This window comes from Gopherus flavomarginatus, chromosome 5 (assembly GCF_025201925.1).
Source record: "Gopherus flavomarginatus isolate rGopFla2 chromosome 5, rGopFla2.mat.asm, whole genome shotgun sequence".
NCBI lineage: Eukaryota > Metazoa > Chordata > Testudines > Testudinidae > Gopherus > Gopherus flavomarginatus.
Genome location: NC_066621.1, coordinates 73,943,039 through 73,955,898, shown reverse-complemented (window position 1 = coordinate 73,955,898; position 12,860 = coordinate 73,943,039). Strand labels below are relative to the sequence as shown.

Sequence of the window (12,860 nt, the reverse complement as noted above, 5' to 3'; positions counted from 1 at the left end):
CAGTATCATTACATCTGACAGTCTGGATGCAGGCTAGATAGCTGCCACAAAAGAAGTTGTTCAGCTGATGTCCAGACATCTTGCTGCATAGTGGAAAAGCATCTGCTAGACTGTCTTGTGTGGCTATGCAGCAAAATGCAAGAGATTTTCTATTTGGGAAGTGCAGCGTCTCCTCTGTCCCTTTGAAGCACCTGTTTCTGCTATTCTGAACGATCTGCTAACCCCAAAATATTAAGGACTATCCATCAACTCCCTAAGAATACATTTAGCAGCAATAGCAGCACATCTTTCTCCTATTCAGGGCTGTATCATATTTTCCCATCCTACAGTTTCTAGATTCCTAAAAGTTCTCATACATATTTCCTTATTCTAGGATCCACTCCCTTCCTGGGACCTCCACAGTGTTATCTGGCTTAATGGAACTTTCCTTTGAGCACCTAGCAACCTGCTCTTTTTACCTATGAAGACTAGCTTTTTAGTAGCCATGATATCAGTTTGGGGAATTCAGGCCCTTATGGCTGGTTCCCCTTACGCATAGTTCCATAGAGATAATGCGACTCTTAGGCTGCACCTCAAGTTCCTGTCTGATTGTTTCTGATTTGTATTTAAATTTTTTGGTTTACCTCCCAGTTTCTTCCTCAAACCACTCAAACCAGGCGAAAGCCAAATTGCAGTCCTTTAACGTGAGCAGGGCTATTTCATACTAGCTGGACAGGTCAAGACCCCTCAGGAGCTCCTCTAGACTGTTTGTAGCCATCGCAGACAGGATTAAAGCTCAAGCTACTTCCACCCAGATGTTGTCTGAGTGGGTATCTAACTGTATTAGATCCTGTTATGAGATAGCCAGATTAGATCTAGCTATGCAGGTTAGTAACCATAGTGTCATGGTTCAGGCAGTTTCTGTGGCTTTTCTAAGAAGTATGCCTTTTTCAGAAATTTGCTGGACAGCTTCACAGGGATCAGTCTACATTGTCACCCGGTACTATTACTTAACCGTGGCAGGATCAGGATCAGATGCCCCCATTTTGTTACAGCTGTCCTACGGTCCTTGTTTACATAGGGCTCCTATCATCTGCTTTCTACCTATGAGGTCACTGCTTGCTAGTCACCAGAACTGGGATCCATGAGGCCAATCACTTGACGAAGAAAGAATGGTTACTTATCCGACAGTAACCATGGTTCTTCAAGATGTGTTGTCCATGTGGATTCCAAAATCCATTCTTTTTCTGCTTCCACAAAGTCCTATAGATACAGGATTCAGTACTGGCAAAGGAACTGAGGGATGGTTGGGTCCACTCTGCCCTTTATGCCCTTGCGTGGGAAGGTGCGAGGATCCAATGGACATCACTAGCCATAATATCTGATCTCATTTGCACAGGATACATACTCACCAGAAGCGGAATCCATGTGGACTACACATCTCAAAGAACCACAGTTACTGGAGAGAAGTAGCCATTCTTTGTTTAAGAAAGGGCCACTTTCATCTGATTGGCTAGAAATCATACTTTGCTGCAATGTCTGATGGAGATTGAGAGCAGATGATTCTCATGCTTTGGGTATTTCCTGAGACATTTCTCCTATTTTCAGGTTGAATATTTAACGCTCAAAAATGAGACTTTGATAGGACTAGCTAGAGCCATGCAGCTTTGTTATGGCATCTCAGTACTGACCTCCAGCTTGCTGTTCCTGTCACGAGTCATGCCTAAGCAGAGACTCTCTGCCATTTGTGCAAAGTTTGTGTTATGAGCAAACATCCACTATGCACTAGGTTGAGAGCAGCTCTGGGCAGGAACTTTGTTGAGCCCTTTGTGTTTAACGAATCATCCTAATCATTTTATCAGAGTAAAGAGTTCAAAGGATAAGTGTAATAACCTGGTGTACTGTTATGACCTCTCAAACATTGAAGCTGTGAGTATGTAGTGCTTCTCATGATCAGACATACTCAATGTTGAGGATACTCATCATCTTCTTGTTGCAGGATTAGGCCTTTAGCGTATGTATACACTACTATTAAACTCCCACAGCTGGACCGTGTCTGTTTAATCAGGCTTGCGGGGCTTGGGTTGAAAGGCTGTTTAATTCCAGTCTAGTTGTTCAGGCTTAGGCCGGAGACCTTTGAGAGCTGAATGTAGAGATGAAAGAGAAGGATCTGCTCCTCCGCCCCCAATCATATTTTAGCCGTTTTAAACAGAAAAGACATCCTGGTTTCGGTTGCCCCAAACCATTCTGAATACAAGAATGCCCTTCGAAGGGAATGGAAACTTAGACATCATGAATCAGAACTTTCTCCGTGGTGCTTAGTGAATACATTTCTAGTGCTATTTGACAGCTGCAGATATGTTTGTGGAAAGAAAAATATCAAATATTGATGGGGATTTGTGGTTTACTTAAGAACCACGTGAGCAGCACGCAATTTGTGTCTTCAGGCTCTGTACATTCTAAATACAGACCCGGCATCAGTCATCCTGCTTTTACACTGTGAAAATGTTCTATCAGCACCAAGCTCTTTTGCTGTTAACATCCTGTAAACTTTGGTTTTTGGGACATCCCCATCAAAATATTCATTGGCCTGTCTAAATTTGGACTGATAGCAACCTTACATTAGGTTGCAAAAATGAACATATATTCGTATTTATACAGATAAGAGTTGCATTTTGAGCAAGGTAATATTTATATCAGGGTAGGCAACCTATGGCATGTGTGCCGAAGGTGGCACGCAAGCTGATTTTCAGTGGCACTCACACTGCCCGGGTCCTGGCCACCAGTCTCGGGGGCTCTGCATTTTAATTTAATTTTAAATGAAGCTTCTTAAGCATTTTAAAAACCTTATTTATTTTACATACAACAATAGTTTAGTTATATATTATAGACTTATAGAAACAGACCTAAAAAGGTTAAAATGTATTACTGGCAGGCAAAATCTTAAATTAGAGTGAATAAATGAAGACTCGACACAGCACCCTGATTTATATCCTTTGAGAGCAAGCCGTATTTTCCGTTTTTCCTTGCCATTTCCTATACGATGTATAGGAAAGTTTTTGAGGAATAATGCAAATATGGAGGTAACTTTGTCTGAAACAAAACCGACAAGATTTTAAGAATTGCCAGTGTAATGAAACTTTTTTGTTTGTTTTGTCTTTTAATTGCGTTTTAATGTAATGAAGTAAACAGTTAAGCATAACACCATAGCCTTGAAGAGTTTTTTTACCAGAACAAACAGGTTTGCAGATATAGTTCAGCGTGCAGATTAGGGTCTGCATTCTGTGTTCTGTCATTGTGTACCAGGAGAGGGCACTGAGCTTTTTAAAAATGCTTCAGAAATTAACCTTCATTTTTCTTCTGTTGAAAGTTTTACAGTCAAGATTGAAAACTTTTTACTGTCCCAAATACTGAGATTGAAGGCAATATAACTTAGTTTGAAATAAAGAATAATTCTTGTGGAGAGGCATTCCATAAAAACCAAATTCCCAGTGCTGTACAAAATTGAGGCTTACGTCATGATATATAAACATTTTCTAGAGTTTCTGAGGGAGAAAACCTATAGTAAGAGCTTGAGACTGACCTTTATTTAGGGAAAAAGTGCTATATCTCAGCATGTCACAAGGGCAGCACAATTTACAAATTACCCTGTTGCTTCTTACTGGGCAAAGCTGTATGTATACTCTGGCTCTGGCTGGAGTTTCCATGTCTAAGCTTCTGTCAAATGTAGTCCATGTTCAGCATATATCTGTGCCCATAGATGGGACTTTATTTACATGTTTACTGGGGTATTTTTAGTGTCATTTGCCTTGTTCTGCCTATACCGACCAGGCAGCTTTTTTCTTCTAACACAGACCAGTATAGAAATTGAGATTGCCATTACATTACAAGCACAAAATCTTCTGTGGCTAATTGTGTTCATACTTGTTAGAAGTGCAGAGCTATTCTAAAGTACCAGTCGGCATACAAGAATAGTCCTGAGCCATATACCTGGGAAAGCAGTAGTGGTATGAGCACAAATGGGAATCAGAAAGCCTTATTATTCCTGTCCCTTATACAGAAATTCAAGGAAGTCCTCCGTACCTCAGTTACTGTCTCTGTAAAAAGCAGGAGGTGGAAGGAGGGGGGAAGAATGATGCTTGCCTACATTTGTAAAGCACTGTAAGATCAGTGGATGAAAAGAGCAATACATTTGTATAGTAATATTTATTAATATTGTGGAGGAGAGACTAATGGTAGCCCCTCAAATCCGCAGCTTGTTCCTCTTTGAGAGAGCAGGCTTCACAAATTAAGATTTCAATTTAGAATTGACACCTAAGACTAGGAGGATAAATTGTACAGAGGATAAGGACCCTGAAAAAGAAATTCTACAAATTTGACCCAAAAATGAGTGATATGTGAATTAGCTCTGACTGTGATGGAAAAAATATTTACAATACAAATTGTATGTAAATGCAAAATTAGGGTAGTGCCAAACATACAAGGCCACAGTCCATCCTGGGTCATATCAGAGCGGTATGTGTTGCAAGGATAACTTTTGTGTCAGTTTTGCATCCCTCCCTCCACCCGAGCTTGGCACCTGTCCAGTGCCTAAAGCAGCTGAATGGCTGATCTAAGTTGCTCCTGGCTGTCCATTGCCCTGTGGGTCCATTCTGGTAGCTACCAATCATTAGGATACAAGATTCTCCGACCTTTTCTCCATCTCATGCAGTCATGCCCCCTACATCACCTAGAGAGTCCCTTAGGTACAGGGCGTACTCAGGGAGCTGATTAAACTGGCTTTCCAACTGCTTTGCAGTGCAAATAACAGAATATGTGGTTCAGGGTTATTCTCCGAAGTTATTCTGAACAGAATCTCTGACTTTTACATTATTGGCAATAAAGAGAGATTTCTCTCCTCACTTAATTTAGAAGAAAGGGGAGATCATGACAAAGAATATTTATTTTCCCTCTCAAGTGGCAGAAGAAGCTTAGCTTGAATTTGGGAAAAGATGATCACTAGAGCAGTTAAAGTAAAAATACTTCATGCAAAAAGGAGTTCATGTGTTAAGTAAATTACCATGTGCAGCAATTGGAACAACTAAGCAACAAGGATTAATCAGTTTTTATAAAGAAAAACTTTAATTAAATTTGGGGAAGTAGAACTGCCAACCCAGCTCTCCATCCTATTCCCCCTGCCCCCAACCCTGTATAATTTGCCTGAGCTCCCTGCATTTTCCCAAGTTCCTATTTATAACTCTTTATGACAATGTATTATCTGATGACTGTTGAGTTTCTTTATTTTACTGCCTGTTACCAGTGGAGTTTTGGAATCTAGACTTCCCATATAGGAGCAGGATCTTTCAGGGTTAGAATCAGCTGTCCTTTAATTTGTGTTTAGTTTTACAAAATGAGAACAAATAAGTATCCTGCATGTTGTGGAACCGGTATTGTACAGCTGACCATGCCATGGACACTTTAATATGCTACATCTACTTGTAAAAATGGATTTGTGTATAGTGTTCTAAAGAGCAACACTTATGGCTTCTTTGGGGGGGGTTACTTTTCTTTTCTTTGGACATTTGATCTGATTGTAACTGTTCTTTTCAAATAGCAAGTAATTCAAATCACATGTTGATCATTGCAGTGTATGACTGTACTCCCATTTAGCACCAGTCCCTCCGCTCTATGCCTACCCAGTTTCAGAAACATCCAATTTCTCCTTTTCCTCTGCTGTGTTAGATGTTGCCTGTGGCGGGAGGCAGAGCAACTGAGAAATCAGAGCTGCCTGCCAAAAGCCAGTGATGGCTCACAGCAAAAAAGAAAATACACACTCCCTTTTGGCAAATCAACAACTTCACGTCAGCTTTAAGGGCTTAAATAATATATGGGCTTTGCCCAGAAGGGTCCCTCAGAGTTTACAATAAGCAGTCATTGAAACAGTATAATTTTGAGGGGACAGCTAAGTGTGCTATGCTGAGTGTCAGCGCAATGCAGTGTCGTTAGATTTCTATCTGTATAAGCTGGTGCTCAGTTGTGATTTACTCAGGAAATTTAGTTCCACCCATGACATTTTATACCTATGTGATCTTGTTACCATGCCACTTCAGAATGCTTTGTGTGTCCATTACTGCAGGTGCAAAACTATATGTCTGCATGAAGCAACAACTGTTTTGCATAGATAGTTTGCATGGAGTTCATAGTCCTAGCAACATTAGTATTCCTAGAAAAATCCCATGACAATTGCCACAAAAGACTGTATTTGCACTTCCTCTATGGCTATGTCTACTCTACCACTTGAGTTCGCAAAACTTATGTCGCTCAGGGATGTGAATATTCCACTCCCCAGTCCGTCATAAGCACTATTGTGTGCAGCGCTATGTCGGTAGCAGAGCTTCTCCCACCGAACAAAGCTACCACTGCTCATTGGGGGTGGATTAATTATGTCGACAGGAGAATTCTCTCCCATTGGCATTGGATGGATACACGAGAGATCTTACAGCAGCGCAGCTGCATTGGTATAGCTATGCCTCTGTAAGCTCTCTAGTGTAGACATAGCCTTAGATACAGAACAAATCTTCGTTAATATCCAGTACTTTTGTCATTATTACAGTGTTTTGATGCTATGCTCAAAATATTGTGAACCCAAACTATTTTATGGGGAAAAAGTGATACATAAACATTTAATAATTAGTTTTTACTATGTGTTAATAGTAGTTTGTTAGGATTTTTAGAGTGTTGTCTTTAATACTTTTTATAGCCAAAATTCATGAAATGTTTATACTGTGTGTCAAGGCACCTCTTTCCTCTTGCCAGCCTTAGCGTTTCTCCCCTCTGGCGATGGTGGGCCTGGGGAAATCAGTCCCACTCAGGTAGGGTTTGGCTTCCCCCTTTGGTGCTCCCTTCGCTGTATCTTGAGGGCAGGCCTGAGGGTAAGCCTAAGGGGTGCTCCTTCCCCACTCAAAAAGGGAAATAGTTCTATAGAGCCAAACAAACCTGCCTCCTCGCTGGGATGGGATGTCATCCTGTTGTTTGTCCTGGAGTGTCAGTCCTTCCCCTAGCCAGCACTCGGGCTTGCCTCTGTTGTATTTTCCAACTCCTTCCCTTCCAGTTGTATAGAGTCTTATTATCGTATTTTATTTCCTGACATAAAGGCTTGCTTCTGCTATCTTCTGTAATCAGCCTTTCATATCTTAACATCTTCCTTCTCTGTCAAACTTGGCTATTTCCCTGTCTTAAAGTATTTAGTTTCTTACTATTTCTTGACTCTAATCCATCTTATTGTGTTCCATCTTATTGTGCAGTTCATGTAATATACCCCATTCATCTGTATCCTATATAATTATAATTATTTACCTCATTTTCTCTTCATACTAGAATTGTGCTGAGAATGGCAACGTCTGTATGGATTATTTCCCATTCATTCCTTTTACAAGATTGGGAGTTTGCTTACGTCATGTTAAGCTCTTTTTACAGACTCCGAAGCAAGAATAAAATGGTAACAAGGCAGTCTGCTCTTTTTAAAGTAGTGTCGGTGGGCCCTGGCCAGCTGACCCCGTTGCAGGGCATGGGCTCATAAGATAAATGTTCCAAGGGAGGATCAGGAGTTAAACTGGGAATAGGGGCCAGGTGTTTGTCAAGTGCGTATAATGCTCACCAGGTAAAAGCACTTTGTAGAGTTCAGTTACAGGGAGAGAGGGCGGGAAGCCTGGAGTCTTAAGAGACTTGGAAGGAGGCTCCCTGGAGAAGTACCAGAACCCTGGTGAGGGTGATCTGGGGAGGTCAGTGAGGACTCTAGCCTAGCCAGACGAAGGAGGGCTGTCCCAGAGGAAGAAGAGGATTACAGTGCAGCCCCAGAAAAGAGTGCAATGGATACTAAGTTTCAAGGAGAAGCTGGGGGTCGGGTGAAGCTTATCGTAGTAAAACACAGTCCCAGGAAGGAGGGCTGTGATCACTTTGTCTGAAAAGAGAAGACATTTGAGCCCAGAAGAAAGTCAGCAAGTATAGAATCAGTCTCTGGAAAGGAGAAGCAGGGCATCTTGTGGCTACAGGGGAGGGGGCGCAGATAATACCATTATTTAGGGTTGACAGGGCTGGGAACCCGTGGTAGAGGGGCACATGTGTTTTCTGCTGTGCTACCACCGAGGCAAAAGATGCAATAACCCCTGCTATTAACGGGAGGAACAAAGAACTCATCAGAGCTCCAGAGCTGGAAAAAGAGAGGTCAGATATTGTTGCGTGCCTGGCACAGGTCAGGTATGGCAGATTAGTCGTTTCCTTTTGATTTTGATTACCCCAGAAAGGGTGGACTTTTGAGGCTGGAAAGTCAACTCAACTCAACGCACTTCAGCAAATGAACTGTATTGGAGTCCAAGAGAGTCATTGAAAACCCAGGAGGGACCAAGAGGCAGGTTGATGCAGTGCCGCACCATGCCACCAGGGGCCTGCTCTGGGATTGCACTCTACGGGCTGGTCTACACTACGGGGGAAAATCAATCTTAGATATGCAACTTCAGCTACGTGAATAACATAGCTGAAGTCGAAGTATCTAAGATCGAATTACTCACCGTCCTCACGGCACGGGATCGATGTCCGCGGCTCCCCCTGTCAATTCCGCACTCCGTTCGGATTGGTGGAGTTACGGAATCGATATAAGCGCGTTTTGGGATCAATATATCGCGTCTAGATGAGACGCGATATATCGATCCCCGAGCAATTGATTACTACCCGCCGATATGGCAGGTAGTGAAGACGGACCCTATTACAGGCATTAAGGTTGGAGAGTTACGGAGCATCTGTTCTTCCATTAACACACAGTAAGATTAGTAAGAGTTGTGGCATACATCACAATGATGATAATTATTAAAGTGTTCAGTGGACCTTATGTGGTTATCCTGATTAAGGGAAATCATTTTAAAAGAAGTCATTGGAAAAAATTACAGTTAGGGGGAACCCTGCACTGGAAATTCTGTGACACTAACTTCACAGTGTAGTCTTCCTTGTTACCTGAAAGGACAGGGTATGTAGGCCAGATTGAGGGAGTGAGGTCTTAGAATCCCCCAGAGTCCCTAGGATCTATGAGCTTCATTTCTGCAATTTCCCAGGCAGCCAGAATCTGAAGGTACCGGAGAACAGGACCTCCATGTTGTTTTCTGACCCATCCTTGCCTGCACAGCTCCTGAAGGAGCAAGAAGGGATAACTGTGTGGTATCAGGCATGGAAGGGTAGTTAATACTGCAGAGAGAGAGAGACCTCTGGCTTAGTTTGCTTGCCTGTAAGGTGGAGGTAATAATAATCCCTGGGGTATTGTAAGGATTAAGTAATTAATGTTTGCAATTTGCTTTGAGCATGGATAGCCTTAGATGTGCTCCATATTATTAACTGTTTTATTGTTTACTGGGTTATTGATTGCCTCTTGATTTCTTGTACTGGCTCCAAATTGAAGGAGTCCAGTTCCATCTCTGTTACTGATTTCCCACAGCATGCCAAATGCAAAAAAAGAAAAAAGCCCAGTATTCTATTCCAAGGTCTTCGGTGTGTAAAAGGGTTATACAGATCCTTCTGTATGACTTATCTTTGCTGTAATTCCTGTCAGTTGCTAGACAGGAAACATTCTCATTTATTACTGATTTGTCTTGCCACCCCTATTTGTCCATTTCATCTACCTTTTGCATCTTATCGTAAACCTATGTCGTGAGCTTTCTAGGGCAGGGACTGTCTTATTACTGCTTGTACAGCACTTTAATTGGGCCCACACATGCTACCGTACTCCTAATAATAACCATAATAGTAATAGAGGGATTTTATGGTCTGGAAACATATTTGGGAGTTTGATCCTGCAATGCATCTGCACATGGAATATCCAGTGACTTCTTTGGTTGTTCATACAGAGGTCCACAAGGAGCCCTGATGGATTAGAATTTGGTTACTCATGCTTGACCTTTTGCATATAGATAAGGTATGTTGCACAGGGCTTCCAGGAAGGGAAGCACGTTACATGTGTCTCTCTACTTTTAGTAACACAAAGAACAATGTTTCAGCTCCCAGGCAAACCACATCAGGCCTCACCTTATGAAGAGAGGATGCATCATTGCAGCTTGGGGCTTCCAAAAAAAATAAAAAAAAAAATTAAAAAGAGGAACGACAAAAGTAGAAAAAATGAGGGCTCCTCCAGGGCTTTGAGAAGGATTCTGTTGATCCTTATTCCTGGGGAGTAAGAGATCCTTCTGAAGATTGACTAACAGTGGCTTCTCGGCCACTGTGTAGACATACCCACACAGTGAGATTTTCAAAAGCACTGGTGATTGGCATAACTCTGTTCCCACTGTAGTAAATGTAAATTTCATCCTTGAGTAACAAGAGCGGAGTCAGGACAACTCAGCACCTTTGAAAATCCCACCATATATCAACTCTGCAAATGTTCTGATGCACACTTTCTCCCTGGTGCCCCGCTTTAGTAATACGACTGGAAGGTGATGATTTTCATGGAAGGAAGGGAAGGATGACTCATGTTCCTTCAGGCCACGGGATGGATATGGGGCTGCTTCACTGAGGCTACTTCAGTCTAGTGAAGTAATTTTTGCAGCTGTAGCACTCCAGTGTGGGGTAGTGAATACAGGCAAAATAGACATGCATCTGAGGAAGTGGGTATTCACCCACGAAAGCTCATGCTCCAAAACGTCTGTTAGTCTATAAGGTGCCACAGGATTCTTTGCTGCTTAGGCAAAATAGGGTTGTCGAGTCTCCACGAATCAAAGGTTAATCTTTAATTATAGATTATGTCATGTGATGAAACCTTCAGGAACAGGTCCAACCAATTTGGTAACCCTAGCAAATAATCATGGCTCCCAAACAACTTGCCGGGGATCCCTAGAGAGCTGGATGTGCATACCCTCTCAGACCAACTGAAATCCTGCCCCCTCCAACTCAGCACAATTGTACCAGCTCCCTGCACCCCCTGAAGAGGCAAAATTTGGTCCACTGTGAGTAACTGCAGCCTGTTTCCATATGTAATTTCTAACATCCAGGGAATTTTGTGAGTAAACATTTTCCGGATTCCAGCTGAGGTTTCTATTTACCATTCTTTACATTTTACTGCCTCCATGACTGGAAATTTCTGACAGCTGTCTGCTTAAGAGCAAGTGGTAATCTCTCTTCTCCTCAGGCAAATTTGGCACCATGTTTATTTTCAGTATCATGTTTGTTATCATAGGACAAAAATCCTTGCATGTTATATTTGGCCGTCTACTGAGATGCTACGATCATCTTTCTTGGACCTGCGTGGGTAGAGTATTAAGTAACTTGCTCCATACTAATACAAACTAAGAGGAGCCCTGACCAACACAGTGTTGGTTGTCTAATAACTCAGGAGTTTTCATGTTGTTATGGTTCCAATATTAAGAACCTTTTTTCCACTGCAATGAAGAAAGAGGCTTTTTCTGTGATACAAAGGTTGTAGGCAATAAAATGTGACTGTAGATTAAGGTAAACATTTACTACAACGTGTATTCTTTTGTCTCCTTGTTTCTTGTTTAGATTGAAAACATAGATGCATGTCTGAGTTTCTTGGCTGCCAAAGGAATAAACATACAGGGTCTATCAGCAGAGGGTGAGTCAATCTGTCATTCCAAAATTTATCTTGTAATGAGGGACATTATATTTAGGTTTTTTTTCCTCCATTTAAAAAATATATACATCCAGGATAACTGGAGATTTAATAGGACTTGTGCTGTTGTGTTTTCCTCTCTTCTCCTCATCCACTGTATGAAAGGTAAGTAAAATACATGCTGGACTCAGTGCTGTTAACTCTTTTTTACTGTAAAAATAAACCATGGGAGGGAATTAAATTCATTCACTTTTTAAAAACAAAACATACACACACACCAAACAAACTAACCTTGCAGCTCTATTTCTAGAGTTCTAGGAATGACTCACTGAAAAAGCAAAGCCTGTGTATTTATGGTTGTGACAAAAGCAAACTGTATCTGAAATAGCAGCATGTGAAAAAAGTATAGAATTAAATAACTACAGAAAAATACATCTGTAGTCCTGTGATGCAAACATTTGCTCACATGCATAATTTTACAAGTGCAGTAGTCCCGTTGTGATTGAAAAATAAAGTTATGCATGTGTGTAAATGCGTGTAGGATTGGGGCCTATATTTTTTACCACATTAATGATTAATTGCATCATTGCTAAAGAATCATAGTTTTAATTTTAAATTGAAAACTGGACCATTAACAGTCATGACTTGACACTTTATGAAACTGGAAATGTTTTACCCAGTTTTCTTAAACAAATGTTTTATTAGTTATGTCCTGAAACAAAATTTTTTGTTGTTTTTTGTTGGATGTCTATTGAAAGTTGTCAAGTTACATTTTTTAGAAAGAAACTTCTGTTTTGCTGTTCTATTTATTTTTCTGTAGTATGTAAATTTTTACATTTGCCTCTGTAAGTGCATGTAACAATGAAATGAATTCAAATGTTACAAAATGAAACAAAAATAAAAAAATTAGATGCTACTCCCCCAGTTAATCAGTCCACCCATTGAAACCATTTGTCCCCAACCACATTACATTAATAACCACCTACCAGCATGTCATACATCAGGTTTCACCTTACTTTCACTTAAATATGTTTGAAAAAGCAAGCAGGTGCCAACAACCAGAGTAAGCAACAGTTAAGTTGGACTCTGAACATTTTAGGTTACACCTACCTCAGTATTTCCCAGAACAAGTAATCGGATTTGCAAGTTCAGGTGAGACGACTTTATGGGTTTAACTTCTCAAATAAGTTTGCTTGAAAGCTTGAGTTTGGGGAGCTGGTTACTTTTGCAAAGTTTTTGCATGTGTATGCGTAACTTAGTTACCTATGTACTTAAAGCTGTGATTTCTCCCTCTCTG

General features: G+C 41.1%; 1 protein-coding gene and 1 long non-coding RNA gene across 11 annotated transcripts in view; one reads left to right on the top strand and one right to left on the bottom strand.

Moving 5' to 3' along the window:
* The window catches only part of LOC127052181 (uncharacterized), a 30,538-nt gene extending 17,742 nt beyond the window's left edge, over positions 1-12,796 (bottom strand). Inside the window, exon 1 of the long non-coding RNA XR_007774691.1 lies at positions 12,674-12,796. This is a non-coding gene — a long non-coding RNA (uncharacterized LOC127052181). The remainder of the gene's footprint in view (positions 1-12,673) is intronic.
* The window catches only part of NAV2 (neuron navigator 2), a 356,425-nt gene that overhangs the window by 138,387 nt on the left and 205,178 nt on the right, over positions 1-12,860 (top strand). For all 10 annotated transcript variants that reach the window (XM_050955210.1, XM_050955208.1, XM_050955206.1 and 7 more), the window contains exon 4: positions 11,494-11,566. In XM_050955210.1, the coding sequence (XP_050811167.1) occupies positions 11,494-11,566 (73 nt within the window). The remainder of the gene's footprint in view (positions 1-11,493; positions 11,567-12,860) is intronic.